This window comes from Heterodontus francisci, chromosome 23 (assembly GCF_036365525.1).
Source record: "Heterodontus francisci isolate sHetFra1 chromosome 23, sHetFra1.hap1, whole genome shotgun sequence".
NCBI lineage: Eukaryota > Metazoa > Chordata > Chondrichthyes > Heterodontiformes > Heterodontidae > Heterodontus > Heterodontus francisci.
The window spans coordinates 42432486-42453088 of record NC_090393.1 but is presented as its reverse complement, the minus strand read 5'-3'; the positions used below and the strand labels follow the sequence as shown (position 1 = coordinate 42453088).

Sequence of the window (20603 nt, the reverse complement as noted above, 5' to 3'; positions counted from 1 at the left end):
TTAACTCTTTGAATCTTCGCAATCCATCTGGACCTCGTCCTTAAGTTTGGCTAATTTGTCAATCTTCCTTAACTGTTGTAATATTCCACTTGACTTCTACTGTTGTCATTTTCTCCTTGCTAGCCGCTTTATTGAAAACTGAGGCAAAGTATAGCGCATCCTCACATTTCAGTTAATCTCCTGTGAGTTTATCTTGCTCATCCCTTTGTGGCCCTATCCATATTTTAATTCTCCTTTTATTACCAATGTTTCTATAGGTTACTACACTATATTTGTATTCTTTATCTTTTTTCTCTACTGCAAGCCATCTTGTTAAACCCCTTGTCTCCTCCACCCTCACCACCTCCACCCTCACCTCCAACAATATGTGCGAGGAGCTCATGGACTTCTTTGTCATGATGATCGAGACCGTCTGATCAGCTGCCTTTATCGCTTCCCTCCTTTCCCCTAGCCTACCAGACCAAACATCAACTAAGAATCCCCCAGCATTTGCCCTGAACTTGCATATTTCTGTAGTTTCTTTCCTATCGCCCCTCATGCCCTCTCAGAGCTCATTTTGTCCATGAGACCCACTTTCTGCTCCCTCGACCCTATTCCCACTAAACTGCTGACCGCCCAATTTCTTCTCCTGGCCCCCATGTTAGGTGATATTGTTAACAGTTCTCTTCAGATGTTGTCCTTCTCTCCCTTTTAAATCTGCCGTCATCACCCCTCTCATCAAGAAAACTACCTTGACCCCACCGAACTTGCAAACTACCACCCCATCTCCAACGTCCTTTTCCTTTGCAAAGTCTTTGAATGTGTTGTCACCTCCCAAATCTATGCCCATCTTTCCTGGAACTCCATGTTTGAATCCCTCCAATCAGTCTTCCGTACCTGCCACAGTACCAAAACAGCTCTTATCAAATTCACAAAAGCTATCCTCTGTGACTGTAACAAAGATAAAATGTTCCTCCTCTTGACCTGTCTGCAGCCTTTGATATGGTTGACCACACCATCCTCCACTAATGCCTCTCCTCCATTATCCAGCCAATGGGACTGCTCTCTCCTGGTTCCATTCTTATCTGTCTAATTGTAGACAGTGTATCACTTGCACTGGCTTCTCTTTCCACTCCCGCATGTTACCTCTGGTGTCCCCCAAGGATCTGTCCTTGGTCCCCTCCTATTTCACATCCACGTGCTGCTTGTCGGCACATCCAAAAGCACAGAGTTAGGTTTCGCATGTTCACTGACGACACCTAGTTCCAACTCTCCACCACCTCCCTTGACTCCTCCACTGTTGCTAAATTATCAGACTACTTATTCGACATCCAGTACTGGATGAGCAGATATTTTCTCTAATTAAGCATTGGGAAGACTGAAGCCATTGTTTTCAGTCCCTGCTCCAAACTCCATTCCTTCTCCCTGACAACAGTCTGAGACTAAACCAGACTGTTTGCAATCACGGTGTCATATTTGACCCTGAGATGAGCTTCTGACCACATGTCATTAAGACCACCGATTTCCACCTCAGTAACATTGCCTGACTCTGCCACTGTCTCAGCTGATCTGCTGAGACCCTCATTTCTGCCTTTGCTACCTCTAGACTTGACTGTTCCATTGCACTCCTAGCTGATCTCCAACATTCTACCCTCTGTAAACATGTCATCCAAAACATTGCTGCCTGAATTTTAACTCACATCAAGTCCCATTCACCTATCACTCCTATGCTCACAGACTTGTATTGCTCCCAGTCAAGCAATGACTTGATTTTAAAATTCTCATCCTTGTTTTCAAATCCCCCGATGGCCTGGCCCCTCCCTATCTCTAATCTGCTGCTGTCCCATAACCCTCTAAGATATCGGCACGCATCTAATTCTGGACTCTTGAGCATCCCTGATTTTAATTGCTCCAGCACTGGTGGCTGTTGCTTCATCTGCCTAGGCCCCAAGCTCTGGAATTCCCTGCACCTTTACTTCACTTTCCTCCTTTAAGATACTCCTTAAAACCAATTCTTTGGCCAGGCTTTTGGTTGTGACCTAATATCTCTTTGTGGCTCGGTGTCATATTTTATTTTATAATCCTCCTGAATGCTTTATTACATTAAAGGTGCTTACAAATATAAGTAAATAGTTGCATTTCATATTTCCTCTTTACCTTCCTAATTGACTTTTCAACCTTTTTCCTAAGTTCACTATTCTTTTCTGATGTTGACTGACCTGTTTATTACCAGCATTTTCTGTTTTACTGTCAAATGGTCTTTTGCTTTTCACTTTTAGACTTCTAGCACAACCCCATAAACGGTTCAAGGTTTCAGAAGAAAGAATACGGATACACATCCAGGAAATTCATTATCTGGATCCAACTAGACTTATGCAGCAGCATGGCGAAGGTCCTGGGGAACTTAATGACCCTTATACTTTTGTGGATGGTGATATAGAATACAGCTTTACTTCTATTAAAAAGTCGAAACTTGGGTCTGAGAAAGATACAGCAAAGAAATCACAACAGAATAAGGTAACATTTAAAATCATTACATAAGAACATGTATCCCACAAAATAGAAGGATGCACCTGCACATGTTCCATAGATGGGCTTTTTTCAAATTTTTCTTCAGTTCTACTGTTTGCATCCATGTTGTGAAAGATGGAAAATACAAGAAATGAAATTGTTCCTGATAGTTTCTCGCACTATATCCTCAAAGTAATTGGGGACGATACTTTGAAGGAGGATTTAAAATCTAATTTCCATGCCATAATTGGTTCCTTTTTGTATGTATTATTATTTCATGTATCTGAATCAAAAGAAGATAATTTTCACTATGAAGCCTCATTTTAAGTAGTGTTTTTCTCAAATTTGCCACATGCCTGATTTTCCAATTTGAGAAAACTGTTCGAATCTTACATGATCTTTCTATGTATTTTAGATTGTTGTTCTATCCAGGAGCATATTGTAACCTTGTGCATTTCTGCACAGAATGCTTTGGCATCCAGAAGGAGTGCCTTTGCTTTGTTTTGTACTTGACTGTATCTTCTTTTGACTTTTTGGGCAAGCTTACTACATCAATAGCACTTGTTCTGACTTTATTCTTCAGAACTACATATGACATCATAATTTTTCTACGTCTCAAACCTTCCTCCTTGGTAAAATTCCCAAAGGATGAGCTATTTATTTACATTTGTTGTCTCTGACTCTCCCTTATTTTTTCCTGCCAATTTATGCTGAAGTGGAAAAGACTGGAATATTGCTGAAATTCAGATGTTTGAAGCATCAGCTTTATGTGTATCCCATCCTATTATTCAGACAACGGAATAAAATTTGTTCCTCATTTTGGTCAAATATTGATCAACTAAAAAGTGTTTATTGTGGGATTTAAATAAGGCACAGTCTTCTTAGGCAGTCTCTCAAGATTGAGGATAACTTGTTTCCACTCTGGAATGAGTGGAAGATGCCTGTGCATGTTTTTTTTTTAATAGGGCACAGTATATGGAGAGTGTTTTACAAAAAAAAATCATTAGCTTTTGCTTGGGCTAAAGGCCAAATATGCATGTGGACGGAGAAGTTTCATCCAACTCCCCACCCCAAAGGAAAGCAGGAATTATTACAGTCATCTCTCTATTTTAATTTTTCTATTGGGTTTTCCAATATTTCAATAACATTTGCTTGTATATTGATCATAGTATACTGAGTGTATGATAAAAATATGTACAGCTAATTATAACAAAAAAAGACATGGGCAAGGAATCATAGGTCAGTTAACCTTACATCTCTCAAAGAAAATAATTGAGCATTCCTCTGTTTTTTGTAAAGAGCATAGAAAACACAAGGTGTAATAAGCATGGATTTAGGATCAATAAGTTACGCCTCATCAATTACTAAAAATTCATTTGAGGAGGCAATTAGTAAATTTGGCAAATCAGGGGACATAATTTTTTTTTCAGAAGGCATTTGATAAGGTTCTAGGTAAGTATCTTACAAGATATTTAAAGGTTGTGTTAACCTTGCTTAACAATGGAATTCAGAAACAAAATTAAATCTTTTTGGAGGACCATGATTACAAGGGTTCTGCAGGAATGTTATGTGACTTCTATACTTGTAATATGTGTCGAGCAAGTGCTGAGTATGAGAGATTGATGGCCTATGTGTGCATCTTAAATGTTAAAATGGATGGGCTAAGGAATAGCAAAAGCTTTGAATGTAGTTGCAGCATTTTCAAACCGGAAACTTGAAATGTATGTCATGAAGGGGTATCTAGTGAAAAATACATATATTATGTTTTGAAGCTGTTAGTGAACAAGGTTATTCATATATTCGATGCATTCCAGGGATATTTGTGCCGAGCCAAATTAAACTTTTATGACATTATCTAGATCATTTGAGATAGTTTGGTAACCCACTTTTCTGCCCCATACCGCTTTAAGCCATGTAATTTTGAAGATAGGCTAACAGCAGCTGATTTTGTGGTTGCGAACAGATTATCTAACTTGGACTATGAGCATACAGCTATAAAATTGGTGACCTTCAAATGAGATTTGTTACAGATTGTGGACAATTTAAAACAATTTGTGTATTGCACACCGTCTTTTAGAATCAGAGAGATACAGCACTGAAACAGGCCCTTCAAACCACTGAGTCTGTGCTGACCAACACCACCCATTTATACTAATCCTACATTAATCCCATATTCCCTTACATCCCCACCTTCCCTCAGTTCTCCCACCACCTACCTACACTAGGGGAAACTTACAATGGCCAATTTACCTATCAACCTGCAAGTCTTTGGCTGTGGGAGGAAACCGGAGCACCCGGCGGAAACCCACGCGGTCACAGGGAGTACTTTCAAACTCCACACAGGCAGTACCCAGAACCGAACCTGGGTCACTGGAGCTGTGAGGCTGCGGTGCTAACCACTGCGCCACTGTGCCGCCCCTTTTCTTAAAGAATCTGGATTCAGGGTTCAGAGGGTAAATACAGATGGATAGAATGGAATAATTCATAGAGCCTGATTTATTTCTGAATCTGTGCTCTTAATATCATTCCCAAAAAAGCAGCTCACCTGAAATGTTTGAAATGTGAAGGAAATGAGGAGAAATATATTCTAGAGTTTTTGACCTTGAGAGTCTGATAGAATTTGCAGCAGTTTATTTTTGTCACTACATAATTCTAAGAAATCCAAGATACAAATCTAAGATATTTTTCTTTTCAGCTTGAAGATGGATTTGGTACTAGGGAAGCTCCACCTAGTCATGCTACACAGTTGCCTGATGGAAAAGATGCCATGTCTATTTTTAGCACTGCTCCGAAATCAGGTATCCGGCATTCCTGATGTCTTGAAGAGCATCTGATGCTTTCAGGAGTGACTAATGCAATCAAAAAAGAACATTTTACAAAATATTTTATTTACCAAGGTAAATAGTGTTTTAGAATGCTGAGCATTTTTTTTTCTTTAGAAACACGACAGTCTCCAACAGGGCGGACAGTACCTGCAAGCCTCACACGAGAGACTGACTTGGTGGTATCTTTGAATGATCTGGACAATCTTTTTGACAACTCTGATGATGAGGAAAATGGGGTAAGTGCATTTATATTTATAAAAGACAACACAATGAAGAAATAACATCATATTGAGTGTCAGTTACTCATGAGACTTCATTAATTGATCTTTGAAGATGGCCTTTTTCAAGAGAATGTAATGCTGTCCTTTGTTAGAATTAATGAGTTTCCATTAAGTGTTTCTTGTGAATATGAATGAATCCATAAGTTAATGTAGCATTGTAGAAACCTGCTATGAATATTGTTTTTACTTAGCCTCCCAAAGAATAGTTTCATATTTTTGTATTGAAGTTTTAAGACTAATCAGTTGCCCAAAGTGAGTTACTCATGTTATCTAGTTTGATTCGGTCAGTGCAACAGAATTAGATAATTTAAATTGTTGCTTTAGTTTATGTCTCTGTTAATTTACTGCAAGAAAATAGCTAGTTAAGCAGTGAGATGATATGTTGGACTATTTTAATCCCAGTGTTATATTACTCACAAATGAGCAAAGGAATTTTGTCAATTTAACTGTGTGTATTTCCATTTTTTCAAAGCACTTAAATTGTTTTGATCAGAATTTTATCAAATCTGATCTCCCAAAATGTTACACTTATCTGTTTTAATCAAGATTCATATACTTGAGCAAAAATTTTCTCTAATATTGGTTGAGCTGAAATTTTGCCAAGTTTTATGACTGGCTGCTTTGCATTTTCATTTTTTTACTCTGGAAAGTGTTGTCTTTTTTCCCTTCAGGCTATTTGATATTTGATTTTTAAAAATCTTTTTATTGCCTTCATTATCTTCAAATAAAAATTAGTTTTTTTTACATTTATTTTACCTGGATTTGAACTGCAAGTTCTATTTCTGGCTTTCAAAAAGTTGATCCAGCAACTGGTTGTGTTGCTAAAGCGTGGAAACCCTGATGTAGATTCTCTGAAGTAGCTGTTGACAACAGGAAATAGACAAACACTGAATGAAAATAGAGTCCCTATTTGAAAACCTGCAGCCCTTTGCAACTGCCCCGGAAGCAGCTGAAATTCTTGCCCATTGACACACAGGATTTCTCTTGCACTGAAATGCTATATCTCTTTATATCTCCTGGTTTTGCTGAGCAGCATTTCAGAAGAAAATTAGAAATATGTACCCAACCCAACTCTTGGCTGACATTCTAACTGAAAGGTCAAACCCATATTTGGAGATTCCTGGAATACTTTGTGACAAATGGAAAACTACTACTTTTTGAAACCTGAATCCTTTAAATTTTCATACAGATGACAGCTGTTCTGCCTCTCCAACAAGAAGAACTTTCATCCCAATTGCTAGTTGCAACATCAAATGTTTCACTCTTTCTCAACTCATGAAGAAAGAGGGCGACTCCATGATGCATTTGCTGGCCTACAAAGAAAGCTAGCCTCAGATGTTTCAATTTCTCCATTGGATTTTGAGCCATTGCAATTTGATGTGCTTCCAGATCTAAGCCAGGTTGTCTTCCAAGCTCTCTGCTGCCTGATGCTACTGCAAATAACAAAAATTCTCAAACATAGCCCATCTTCAGAACAGTCAGTAAATGAACATAGGGCCTGAGACCTAGTAAAATTGCAGCGCACTTGGATAACTCAAGTTCTGCAGAGAATATCAATTGCAATTTTGTATTCACTTTGACAGCTTTGAGACAGTTCTCTTTTTTTTGTTCTTCCTCCATGAGAATGGCACTTATGCAGAGCTTGAAATTTCAAGTTTGATTGTGAGGAATAGAAAAATTAAATGTTAGTAAACAGTTCGACTTTTAATTTTTTTGTTGCTTCAATTAAAAATAAGTCCAAGTTGAGGCATAATGTAATACATCTGCAGTGTAGAAGTATTTGTGCAGAGAATACACTGAGAATAAATATTGCTAAAATGCTTTCAGTTTCTTTTACAAGTTATATCACATCTGATTTTTTTGCCCTACAATTCTTACTCGTGTTTGGATCCAAACTAAGCCTGAAATATTAGCAAGATTTCTTTTCAGAAATAATCAAAAGCACACAGCATTGTTTATCAAAAGAATAATTCTGTCTGTTGCAGACTTCTTCCCCAACACGGTCTAAGCAAGCAAATGTAGGATCAGAAGACAGGGCTGTTGGAAAAGATGTGAAGACAACGGGGCCTTATCCTCCAAGTAAGCATTCATAGTGATGTCAACATTTTTCATGTTATGGTCTGAAGAATGCTGCAGGCTTTAGAACTTGGAATATACAGAAAAATGTAATTGAATAATTTATATGCACCATTACAGAAATTTAGTGGATTTTTTTTAAGAGATGTTCAAAATGAAATACTCGCATTTTTGAACATTGCTAGGGTGGCATTGGTTTTGAAGAATATAAAATCATTTGACCAAAATTTAAATCACCACCTGGCTCGTTGGTGATGATTAGAAACAAATGATTATACATTTATATTTGTTTGCAATAACAAACAAGTTGGTTTCTTCCAGCTGTTGCAGACCTGCAAAGAATGTTTCCAACCCCTCCATCTCTGGAGCAACATCCAGCATTTTCTCCAGTAATGAACTACAAAGATGGTGTTAGTTCAGAGATGCCTGCAGGGATGAACAGTGTGGAGAATCCAGTGGGCAGCATGACTGCAACCCAGTTCGCAGAATTCAAAATGCAGGTGGAAGATCGACTGGGTAGTCCTAAGCCTGAAGAAATAACGGTTAGTAGTAGAAGAAAAAAATCTTCAATATTAAGGCAATTCGGAAAAAAGTTGTAGTCAGAACTTTGTTCCGTAATACCATTTAAAAAAAAAAACAATTAAAATGTTACTTTTGATACGTGTTTTTTTTAAATCCTGAAAGTTTGTAATACTTCCTTTGGTTGCTAGAAGTATATTTCCAAAGTAAAGACATTTTTTGATGCTCTGTTACAGGATTTCTCTTATGTACACAAACCCCCAAAGGCTAAGGCTTTTGTAGGTTCTTCAATGTTTGCACCACTGAAGGCAGTGCCCAGTCAATGCCTTGCTCCACTGAAAATACCAGATGCCTGCATCTACAGACCATCATGGGCTATTCCTCCTAAAATCGAACAACTGCCTGTACCACCTTCTGCTTCATTAAACCGAGATGGATATGTGTAAGTGCTCGAAAATATGTGTCTAAAGTTATGGTGCTTAGAATTGGGTATTTAAAAACATTGGGATCTTGTGCATGCATCTAGAAGGAACTACGCAAATGTAAAATAATTACAAAATATTTCTAGTTTTGGAAACTAAAGCTTGGAAGAATAATCTTTATCTTAAAAGGTGTATGAATGCAAGTGTACAATTTTGTAGCCTAAGTTGTACCGAGATATAATACTGCTTTTTGACAATTAATAGTAGTTGCAATTCTCTTTATATGCTAATCTAAGTGTTTTTGGTCTGTCCTCACAAAATAAATGTAATATTCCATGATTTTTATATCCATTTTCTTGTATGTTTTAGTACTGCATTTCAAACTGATGACAAGGGAATAAAAATAATTAAATATACATTTTCAACATCATCGCTGGAATTGCCAGCCAATTTACAGTAGTAAATGATATTCTGTTAAGTTAGACATAGGAGGAATGAGAGGTTAAAAACTTCTGAATTACTTTGAATTTTAGAAGTGAGATTGTAATGTGCACCATTGTAAGTAAAATTTATTTTTGATACTTGGACAATGTCGACGCATTTCTATTTGGTAGTCTCCTACAGCACATGACAATAGCTAATTCCAGTTATTCTCTATCAGCACGCAGATATTTTTCTAAAACTAGCTGTTGTTCTTACAGCAATGTGCCTAGTGTTGGGAGTCTGACGGAGGATTATATTCAGATGAGCACTCCTCAAATGAGCACACCTTTAGCAGTAAGTAGTACTGCTCCTGCCAGCAACAGTGGTGCTGGTGTATTGCCATCTCCAGCAACCCCTCGCTTCTCTGTCCCAACACCTCGTACACCAAGGACACCACGAACTCCTCGCGGCGGTGGCACTGCCAGTGGGCAAGGATCGGTGAAGTACGACAGCGCTGATCTCTGCTCTCCTGCCTCGACACCCTCAACAACGCGACCGCTGAACTCAGTGGAGCCTGCAACCATACAGTCAATTCCACAAGCACACAGCTTGTATGTTACACTGATCTTGTCAGATTCGGTGATGAATTTCTTCAAGGATCGCAACTTTGATAGCTGCTGTATCTGTGTTTGTAATATGAATATCAAAGGGGCAGATGTTGGTTTATACATCCCAGATCCAACCAATGAAGCCCAGTTTGGATGCACCTGTGGATTTAGTGCTGTTGTAAACCGCAAACTTGGATATAATGCAGGCCTCTTTCTTGAGGATGAATTTGATATTTTTGGGAGGACCTCTGAAATTGGTCAAGCTGCAGAAAGACGATTGATATTGTGTCGGAATTCTATAGTTCCCCAAGGGTTTGATGGGTCTAAGAGACTACAGGACCTAACGTCAAACCTAATTTTTCTCGTACAGGACCAGTGTACAGGACCTTTCACTTCTCTAAGTTCTCTGGACTACATTTCTTTAGATAGATCAGCACTTCAATCAGCAAACTGGAACTATGACAAGCTGAGAGCGGATAGCAGCGATTCTTGCACAGAGTGTTTCAATGCCCTGGAGCAGGGTCGACAGTATGTGGATAATCCTTCTGGTGGAAGAATAGATGAAGCACTAATAAGGAGCAGGAGTTTACACCTATGGCCCAATACTAATGGTAAGTTTCCTGTTGTATTAAAATCTCAACTATGTGAAGCTACATCGGTTGGTCACAAAGTGCCATTAACCCTTCTCCCCATCAGTAGAGGTTAAAGTTACTGGTATTTTTAAAATTCCTGTAAGTTAACTGTAATAAAAATGTGCGCCCTTGCATAAGGCATGGAACCATTGTGAGAGAGAAATGTCTCTTTCAATACTTCGTCAGAAAGGCTTTAAAATAGTTATGTTGCTTTTTTTTAAAATTTGGTTCCATTTTCCATGCACATGTTATATTCATAAGTTCCTGGGTCACTGCTACCAGTGAACTAGTTGTTGAGTAGTGGAAAAATACCTCTGGGTTCCCTGCTGTTCGAAATTTTCTTTCCTGGGCTTCACCCTGATTTGGTGCTTCCTCTGATTGTAACCTTGAGTGTGTAACACAATTTTCTGAAATCATCAATCTGTCCCATCTCTTGCCCAAGAAACTATTGTAGACATAAATTGTTAAAGGTATTCACTGCCATTGTTATACATATAAATACTGTGGGATATATATTTTGTACATTGGGGTATGATATCTAAGGCTGAATTTCAGATTTTACTGTGAATGCTAGTAGGGCCATATTCCTTTCTTGGTGCCTACAAAATGCCTACAGATTACTTTTTTTCTCCCTCTACCTTGATTTTCACATTTCTGTTGCAACAGTGCTTCTAGTGAGCAGTATTTTACACAAGCTAAAAAGAGATGAGCTTTTGATGGGCTTGACTGTATGGATTTGACTCAACAGGCATTTTTATGGATGCTGATTAAGAAAGTAAGGTTTTTTTTTAAAACATGGTACATGTTCACATTTCAGGGAGTTATTGCATATTGACCGTGTAAATTATGGATGAATACGATTTTCATGTTGCTGGCAGAAGAAAACATTGATATTTTTGCATATTCTAGGAGTGCTAGTATGGAAGTTTGGTTATGGCCTTTAGCTGGATTCGGAAAGTATAGGGAAGTCTTGTTTGACAGCCTTGTTGAGTTAGGGTATTGTTCTGGATGGGGTGTTGGGTAGGAGTTTAATGGGAGCTCTGCTTTCTTTCTATGCTAATTTGTATCTTTTCCTTAAGATAATTTGAATTAATATAGAAGGGAAGCAGTGGGCAGAAAATTAACTTTGGAATCTTATGTATTCCAAGCCTGAGACAGGCTGGTACTTTGTTTTTCTGCAAGCGGAGGTGAAACGTTAAAACTGATGCAGAGACTGTAGCTGCTTCACTTACATGTTGATTGCGATGGTGCTATCCTTCATAATAGAAGGAGGATGCACCTTTTTGCAGCTATTGCAGAGTTATGCTGAACTGCACAGTGGGAAGGGGTTGCAAGATGGGGATCTAGGCTCTGCATTATAGTAAGTAGACCCAGAATATATGGATCTGGTGGGATTATGAGGACTTCATGACCTCTTTCACTACAGTTTAGAATGTTGGGATATGAAAGCATAATCAGAGAATGTAGTTTCTGATGGTAAATATGCTGAAATAAGTTCCAAAATTTGAACAAGTCTGTTTACCAAAGTGATGTAGACAGCTGCCAATTCTCTAAGAACCTAATTTTGGAATCCAACACAGATTGGTTGATAGTCATTTCATAATGATTCAGACTGAAATACAAAGGGAAATAAGTTATGCTTCAGTTGTATAAAACCTTGGTCAAACCCCATCTTGACTATTATGTTAATTTCTGGCCCCATAGCTCAGGAGGCTTTGTCAACGGTGCAGTGTAGATTTACCACAATGATGCTGCATTTATAGGATTAAATAATGAGGATAGGTGTATAAGCTTGGCTTATTTTCATGAGTAGTATATAAGATTGAGGAGTGATGTAATCGAGGTGTTTTTAAAAAAAAAGTTATATATGTATATGATATATAGTTACGACCGACCGCTCAAGACAAAGCAAATTAAAATATGATTCTGATTCTGGTGGGAGAAACTGTTGATTCAGTCCTGCCCCTCCACAGATCACCTAACATATCATTTTAAACTTTCCAAATTAAAGAAAACCACAGCTAAATTGACAATCCACCAACCCCTGAATGAGGCTAACCCAACCAGGTGTCCTTAGATCAACAAATTAACTGTTTAATTAGAAAAAACTAAATTCTTCAATACTACTAAGATATAAACAACATTTAAAATAGAAAAATTAGTGTCCTTGCAAATTTACGCTCCTGCCAAAGTAGAATCTTCCAACGTGGAACAGTCCAAGGTTGCTTGAAGTCCTTGCAGCCATCCAATAGGGAAAAAAGGTTCTTCAACAGTAGGATAGTGAGTAGTCTAATTCAGCAGTTGAATTGATGCTTTTCTTTTCCAGCTATGAATTTCAGCAATTACAGTTCAGTAGTTAAAGGAATTGGTTGTTTTCTCAAGAAATTAATCTGGCTTGACTTTTCAGAATTCTGAGAGTAATGGGGTTTAAATAAACCAAGAGAGAGCTCTCTTTAGTACATGCTGGTCCATATGAATTAGGAGCAGGAGTCGGCCACTGGGCCCTTCGAGCCTGCTCTGCCATTCAATAAGTTCATGGCTGAAATGATTTGCTCCACATTACCACCCCCTTGCTTATCAAGAATCTATCTACCTCTGCCTTAAAAATATTCAAAGACTCTGCTTCCACTGCCTTTTGAGGAAGAAAATTCCAAAGACTCATGACCCTCAGAAAAAACTTCTCATCCCTGTCTTAAATGGGCGACCCCTTTTTTTAACCAGTGACTCCTAGTTCTAGATTCTCCCACAAGGGGAAACATCCTTTCCACATCCACCCTGTCAAGACTCCTCAGGATCTCTTATGTTTCAATCAAGTCGCCTCTTACTGTTCTAAATTCCAGCAGATACAAGCCTAACCTGTCCAATCTTTCCTCGTAAGACAGCCCGCCCATTCCAGGTATCAGTCTAGTAAACTTTCTCTGTACTACCTCCAATGCATTTACATCCTTCCTTAAATAAGGAGACCAATACTGTGCACAGTACTCCAGATGTGGTCTCACCAATGCCCCGTGTAGCTGAAGCATAACCTCCCTACTTTTGTATTCAATTCCCCTCGTGATAAACTATAACATTCTATTAGCTTTTCTGCTTGCGTGCTGTACCTGCGCACTAACCTTTTGCGATTCATGCACTAGGGCACCCAGATCCCTCTCCATCTCAGAGCACTGCCATTTCTCACCATTTAGATTGTTTATTCTTCCTGCCAAAGTGGACAATTTCACACTTTCCCACATTATACTCCATTTGCCAGGTCTTTGCCTACTCACTTAACCTATCTATATTCCTTTTAGTCTCCTATGTCCTCTTCACAACTTACTTTCCTACCTATATTTGTGTCATCATCAAATTTAGCAACCATACCTTCGGTCCCTTCATCTAAGTCATTTATATAAATTGTAAAAAGTTGAGGCCCCAGCACAGATCCCTGTGGCACACCACTCGTTACATCTTACCAACTGGAAAATGACCCATATATGCCTACTCTCTGTTTCTTGTCAGCTAGCCAATCTTCTATCCATGCCAATATGTTACCCCGTACATCATGAGCTTTTATTTTCTGCGATACCTTTGATGTAGCACATTATGAAGTGCCTTCTGGAAATCTAAGTGCAATACATGCACCGGTTCCCCTTTATCCACAGCACATGTAACTCCCTCAAAGAGCTCCACTAAATTGGTTAAATATCCTTTCCCTTTCACAAAACCATGTTGACTCTGCCTGATTACCGTGAATTTTTCTAAATGCCCTGCTATACCGTCTTTAATAAGGGCTTCTAACATTTTCACAAATACAGATGTTAAGCTAACTGGCCTGTAGTTTCCTGCTTTCTGTCTCCCTCCCTTTTTGAATAAAGGAGGTACATTCGCTATTTTCCAATCTAACAGAACCTTCCCCGAATCTAGGGAATTTTGGAAAATTAAAACTAACTCATCAACTATCTTACTAGTCACTACTTTTAACACCCTATGATGAAGTCCATCAGGATCTGGGGACTTGTGAACCCGCAGCTCCAATAATTTGTTCAGTACCACTTCCCTGGTGATTGTAATTTTCTTGAGTTACTCCCTCCCTTCCATTTCCTGATTTACAGCTAATACTGGAATGTTACTTGTACTCTCAATAGTGAAGACCGATGCTATATATCTGTTCATCTGCCATCTCCTTATCATCCATTATTAATTCCCCAGACTCACTTTCTATTGGACCAATACTCACTTTGTTAACGCTTCTTTTTAAAATATCTATGCTATCTGTCTTTATATTTCTAGCTAGCTTTCTCTCATACTCTAATTTTACCTTCCTTATCGATCTTTTAGTCATTCTTTGCTGTTTTTTATATCTGTCCAATCTTCTGACCTGCCTCCCATCTTTGTACAGTTATAGGCTTTTTCTTTAACTGTTTTATTTAACCACGGATGGGGGTCCCATCTAGGCTACCTCTGCCCATCTGAATTTTCCAGTCTATATGTAGGTTAACATCCCCCATAGTTATTGCTGTACCTTTCTGACAAGCTGCCATTATTTCTTCGTTTATACCCCGTTCTACAGTGTGGTTAATATTGGGTGACCTGTACACCACTCCCACAAGTGACTTCTTGCCTTCATGATTTCTCATCTCGACCCAAACTGCTTCTACATCCTGGTCTCCCGAAATTGGGTCATCCCTCTCTATTGCGCTAATATCATTAATTAACAGAGCTACCCCTCCACCTTTTCCTAGTTTCCTGTCCTTCCTAAATACCATGTACCCTTCAATATTCAGGTCCCAATCTATGTCGTCCTGCAGCCATGTCTCTGAAACGGCTGTCAAATCGTATTTATTGATTTCTATTTGCACTCTCAGTCTATCTGTTTTGTTTCGAATGCTACATGCATTCAGATACAGAGCCTTTAGTTTTGTCCTTTTATTACTTTTGTAACCTCTAGCCTTATCTGTTGATTTACTCTTAGATTTGTGCACCCTTCCTGTCAGTCTGTTATCATTTCCCATATTCATACCTTTCTGTTTGCCTTGTCTCTACTTCTTGATTTACCATATCTTCCCAAATTTGATCCCTTGCCCTCACTATTCAGTTTAAAACCCTCTCTACTTCCCTAGTTATGCAGCTTGCTAGAACGCCGGCCCCATCCTGGTTCAGGTGTAAGACCGTTCCAACGGTACAGCCGCCACTTTCCCCAGTACTGGTACCGGTGCCCCACAAACTGGAACCCACTTCTACCGCACCAGTCTTTGAGCCACACATTAATTTCTCTAATCTTATTTGCCCTATGCAAATTTGCACGTGGTTCAGGTAATAATCCAGAGATAATAACCTTTGAGGCTCTGCTTAATTTGGTGCCTAGTTCCTCATTCAGACTATGCAGAACCTTTTTCCTTGTCCTGCCTATGTCGTTGGTGCCTACATGGACCCCAATGACTGGATCCTCCCCCTGTTAGTGCAAGTTCCTCTCCAGCCCTGAGCAGATGTCCGAACCCTGGCACCGGGCAAGCAACACAACCGTCTGGACTCTTGCTCTTTGCTGCAGAGAGCAGTGTCAATCTCCCTAACTACACTGCCCCCTACTATCGCTACATTCCTTTTTTTTTCCCTCCACTTGAATGGCTTCCTGTACCACGGTGCCATGGTCAGGTTACTCATCCACGTTGCAGCCCCCACTCTTATCCAAACAAACTGAAAGAACCTCAAACCTGTTGGACAATCGCAAAGGTTGAGGCTGCTACGCTGCTGCCCTCTGGGTCCCCTTACCTGCCTCAGCTGCAGCTGCACTCTCCTGTTTTTGACCACTGACCAAATCAGACGACCCTATCCTAAGGGGTGTGACCGCCACCTGGTACAAAATATCCAGGTAACTTTCCCCCTCCTTGATGTGTCGCAGTTCGGGCTCCTGTTCAATGACTCTGAGCCTAAGCTCTTTGAGCCGCAAACACTTAACTGCAGACGTGTTTGCCCTGGATCACACTAGCATCCAGGAACTCCCACATGCTGCAGCCGTGACACATCACCTGTCCTGCCATCCTTAATGTGTTTTAATTAACTACTTAATTATTTTATTCACTTATTTATTTTATTTTCCTTTTTTATTTATATTTTATTAAGCTTACCACCAGTTCCTTTACTATTTTAAATGTTAGGATTAGAATGGACCTTAATTACTTACCAGATACTCACCAAAACGGTAGCTTCTTCCCAAACCAATCACCTACCTGCTTGTCTGTGATGTTTAGTGCTATGTTTGATTTAAATTAAATTAAAAGCTTACCTGTATACTCACCCTAGTGGCTCTCTGTTTCCCTGCTCTCCCTGTTGATTGTGACGTCACTCTGATGTCACTTTTCGATTTTTTTTTTCCCTGCTCCGCTCTCGCCATGCTCCCCTCCCTCTCTCATTTTGTCTCTGGTCTCCGGCCATCTGTTAGTGTCTCAAAAGTCAGTTTTCAGTTAGTTTCAAACGTCAATCAGCAGCATTGTATCTTTGTCCTTGTTCTCCGAATGGCTGTATCCTCCAGCAACGAGAATGTATTATTTGACTCAGTCCCTGGAGCTTGCTGCCTTAAAGTAGTACTGGTCCTTTTCCAGCCTTAAAGGCACACTGTATACTTCCTGGAAAAAAAAATGTATATAGGCCCTGATTTTGTGGTCAGCAGTGAAATGACAGCATTCGCTGCTGACCTCGAATATAGCAGCCCACAAAGACCTAGTGAGCTCTGTGGCCTGGATTTACCAACACTAATTTCATCCTGGCACCAGTTATGGGGCATCTCTGGCATTCAGCGAAATGATGTGATCAAGCCGGCTAAGCAGTCAATCACATTGAAGTGTTCTCAGACAGCAAACCAGAAAGTAGCGAGCAGGTTTTATCATTCTCTTTTTATAATTTTACAGAATGTGAAATAAAGATTGGGAAATACACGTGGGGTTCAGGTAGAAGCTGAAATACCATAAATTTAAAAATATAACTTCCATTCCAAAAATCTGGGTGCTTTTTTTAAATCATGGAATTGAGAATTTTGACATTGCAGAAATGGAAAATTATCTTTTCAGGGCCAGTGAAGTTCTGCAGCAGTAATTTATTCACTTGGTACACCATTAAAAACCCAGTTACACCTCAAGCAAAATGCATAACTTTTTCAAGGGTATTTAAAGTGTGAATAATAGCATAAAAAGTGGAAGTGCATGTTAATTCAGTAATTCGATGACTTCTAATTGATTTCCATCTGCGGGGACTTCAGCGCATCCTGTGAAAGAGTGCTGATCACTGATGGTGGCTTCAGAATTTCTGCATTTAACTGCACACATGCTTATGCAAGAAGTTGCTGTCAGTTTCACAGAGTAATGACAATGAATGCTAAACATTACATCATTACAACCAAAAATTAGTGAGCACAAACTTAGAATCTGAGCCAGGCCATCTAGGAGTAAAATTGGGAAGCATTTATTCATAGGATTGTGAAAATTGGGAATACTCAAACCTAAAAGGCTGTGGATACTGGGTTAGTTGAAGCTTTCAAGACTGCAGTTGATGGAATTTTGTTCAGTAAGGGTATCAAGGGATATGGTCAAAGGGAGGTAAATGGGGTTGAGGTTCTGATCAGCCATGGTCTAATTCAGTGATGAAATAGACTCAAGAAGTTAAATGACCTACTTCTGTTCCTTTGTTTTTTATGATTGACTGCAGGTGTCTTTGAAGTACATAGAAGTTACAACATAGAAACATTCTGCCCAAGTGTGTGTTCACCTGTGAGAAAATAGGTCAATCACATTTAGCCACCCTGTTCCCATGTCCCATCATCCTCTTCACCTTCACCTATCTATCCAATGTAATCATAAATGTTTCAATCACAAATGCTGGAAGAGAATATCTCATCTTCACAACTCTATGTAAAGATGCTTCTCTTGCTGTTGTTTCTGGCGCTTCATTTCAGACCCACAACCATTGGAAACAGCTGCTTCCATGTACCCTGTCCCAGCCTTTCATAAATTTAAATGCTTGTATCAACCTGTAATCTGCATCATTTCAACAAAAAAAGCCCCAATTATTTTATGTGGATCTTCATATTTGCAGTTCCTCATACCAGGCGGCATCCTAATGAATATGCATTTCACCCTCTTTAAAGCATCAGTATCCTTCCAATTCTATGCACAGCATTTTAAGGTCTTGTAGAATCATTGAATAGTTACAGCACAGATGGACGCCATTGGACTTGTCGTGTCTATGCTGCTCTCTGCAACAGCAACTCAGCTAGTCCAATTCCCCTGCCAATTTTTCCTCTTCAGATAATTATCCAATTCCCTTTTGAAAGCCATGATCGAATCTACCTCCACCACGCTCAGTGCATTCTAGATCCTAACCACTCGCACCTGTAAAAGTTTTTCCTCATGACACTGTTAGTTCTTTTGCTAATTACCTTTAAACGGTGTTTCTGGTTCTCAATCCTTCCGCCAATGAGAACATTTTCTCTGCATCTACTCTGCTGAGAATCCACGTGATTTTGAACACCTCTATCAAATCTCCTAACCCTCTCTTTTAGGAGAACAACCCCAACTTCTCTAATCTATCCACGTGACTGAAGTCCCTGGAACCATTCTCTTCAACCTTTTCTGCACCCACTCTAAAGCCTTCACGACCTTCCTAAAGTGCGGTGCCCAGAATTGAACACACTACTCCAGTTGATGCTGTTTTACTTTCTTGCTTTTGTATTCTATGCCTCTATTTATAAAGCCCAGGATCCCATATGCATTTTTAACCACTGTCTCAACCTGCCCCGTCATCTTCAACCATTTGTGCACATATATCCCCAGGTGTCTGTCCCTGCAAGCCTTTAGAATTGTACTCTATATTTTATATTGTCTCTCCTTGTTCTTCCGACCAAAATGTAGCACTTCACACTTCTCTGCATTAAGTTTCTTCTGCCACATGTCTGCTCATTCCGCCAGTCTGCCCATGTCCCCTTGAAGTCTACCATTTCTCCTTACAGTTCACAATACTTCCAAGCTTTGTGTCATTTGCAAATGTTGCAATTTGTGCCCTGTACATCCAAGTCCAAGTCATTAATATATATCATGAAAAGCAGTAGTCCCAGTACTGCCCCCTAGGGAACCCCACTGCATACCTTCCGCCAGCCTGGAAAACAACTGTTCACCACTATTCTCTTTCCTGTTACTCAGCCAACTTTGTGTCCATGATGCCACTGTCCCTTTTATTCCATGGGCATCAATGTTGTTGACAAACCTGTCAAGTGGCACTTTATCAAATGCCTTTTGGAAGTCCATATACACTGACGTAACCACCATCAACTCTGTTACCTCATCAAATAACTTAATCAAGTTAGTTCAATATGATGTACCTTTAACAAATCTGTGCTGGCTTTCCTTAATTAATCCAGACATCCAAGTGACTTGTTGATTTTGTCCTGGATTATCATTTCGAAAAGCTTGCCCACCACTGAAGTTAAACTGCCTGGCCTGCAGTTGCTGGCTTTATCCTTGTACCCTTTTTTGAACAAGGATGTAACATTTGCAGTTCTCCAGTCCTCTGACACCGTCCCCGTATCTCAGGAGAATTGGAAAATTGTGGCCAGTGGCTCTGCAATTTCCACCCTTGCTTCCCTCAGCATCCTCTCCATGCATCCCATCCATTTCTGGGGACTGAATAACTTTAAGTGCAGCCAACCTTTCTAATATCTCCTCTTTATAAATTTTTAGCTCCTCCAGTGTATCAACTATCTCCTCTTTCACTATAACTTTGGCAGCGTCGTCTTCCTCGATGAGAGATGCAAAGTACTCATTTAGTACTTCAGCATGCCCTCTGCCTCCATGTATAAATCCCCTTTTTGGTCCCTAATCGACCCCACCCCTCTTACTACACATTAATTAAATGCCTACAGAAGACTTTTGGATCACCTTTTATGTTTGCTGCCATTCTTTTCTCAATTATTTCTCTTAGCCTCTCTTATTTCCTTTTTCACTTTCCTTCTCAGCCTGGTTCTTTCTTGTATTATCAACCTGACATCAGTCATATGCACCATCTTTCTGCTTCATCTTGCTTTCTATCTCTTTCTTTAACCAGGGAGTTCTGACTTTGGTTGCCCGACCTTTCCCCTTGTGCAAATGTACCTCGACTGTAACGGACCATCTTTTTAACGCAGCTCATTGTTCATTTACAGTTTTGCCTGCCAATCTTTGATTCCAATTTACCTGGTACAGATCTGTTCGCACCCCACTGAAACTGGCCCTTTTGCAATTAATATAAGAACATAAATAAGAGCAGGAGTAGGCCATTCAGTCCCTTGAGCCTGCACTACCATTGAGTAAGATCATGGCTGATA

General features: G+C 39.6%; 1 protein-coding gene across 4 annotated transcripts in view; it reads left to right on the top strand.

The window, feature by feature from the left end:
• The window catches only part of LOC137382761 (mediator of RNA polymerase II transcription subunit 13-like), a 339747-nt gene that overhangs the window by 263682 nt on the left and 55462 nt on the right, over positions 1 to 20603 (top strand). For all 4 annotated transcript variants that reach the window (XM_068055158.1, XM_068055157.1, XM_068055159.1 and 1 more), the window contains 7 exons: positions 2259 to 2496; positions 5186 to 5288; positions 5430 to 5551; positions 7582 to 7675; positions 7994 to 8214; positions 8428 to 8633; positions 9315 to 10255. In XM_068055158.1, the coding sequence (XP_067911259.1) occupies positions 2259 to 2496; positions 5186 to 5288; positions 5430 to 5551; positions 7582 to 7675; positions 7994 to 8214; positions 8428 to 8633; positions 9315 to 10255 (1925 nt within the window). The remainder of the gene's footprint in view (positions 1 to 2258; positions 2497 to 5185; positions 5289 to 5429; positions 5552 to 7581; positions 7676 to 7993; positions 8215 to 8427; positions 8634 to 9314; positions 10256 to 20603) is intronic.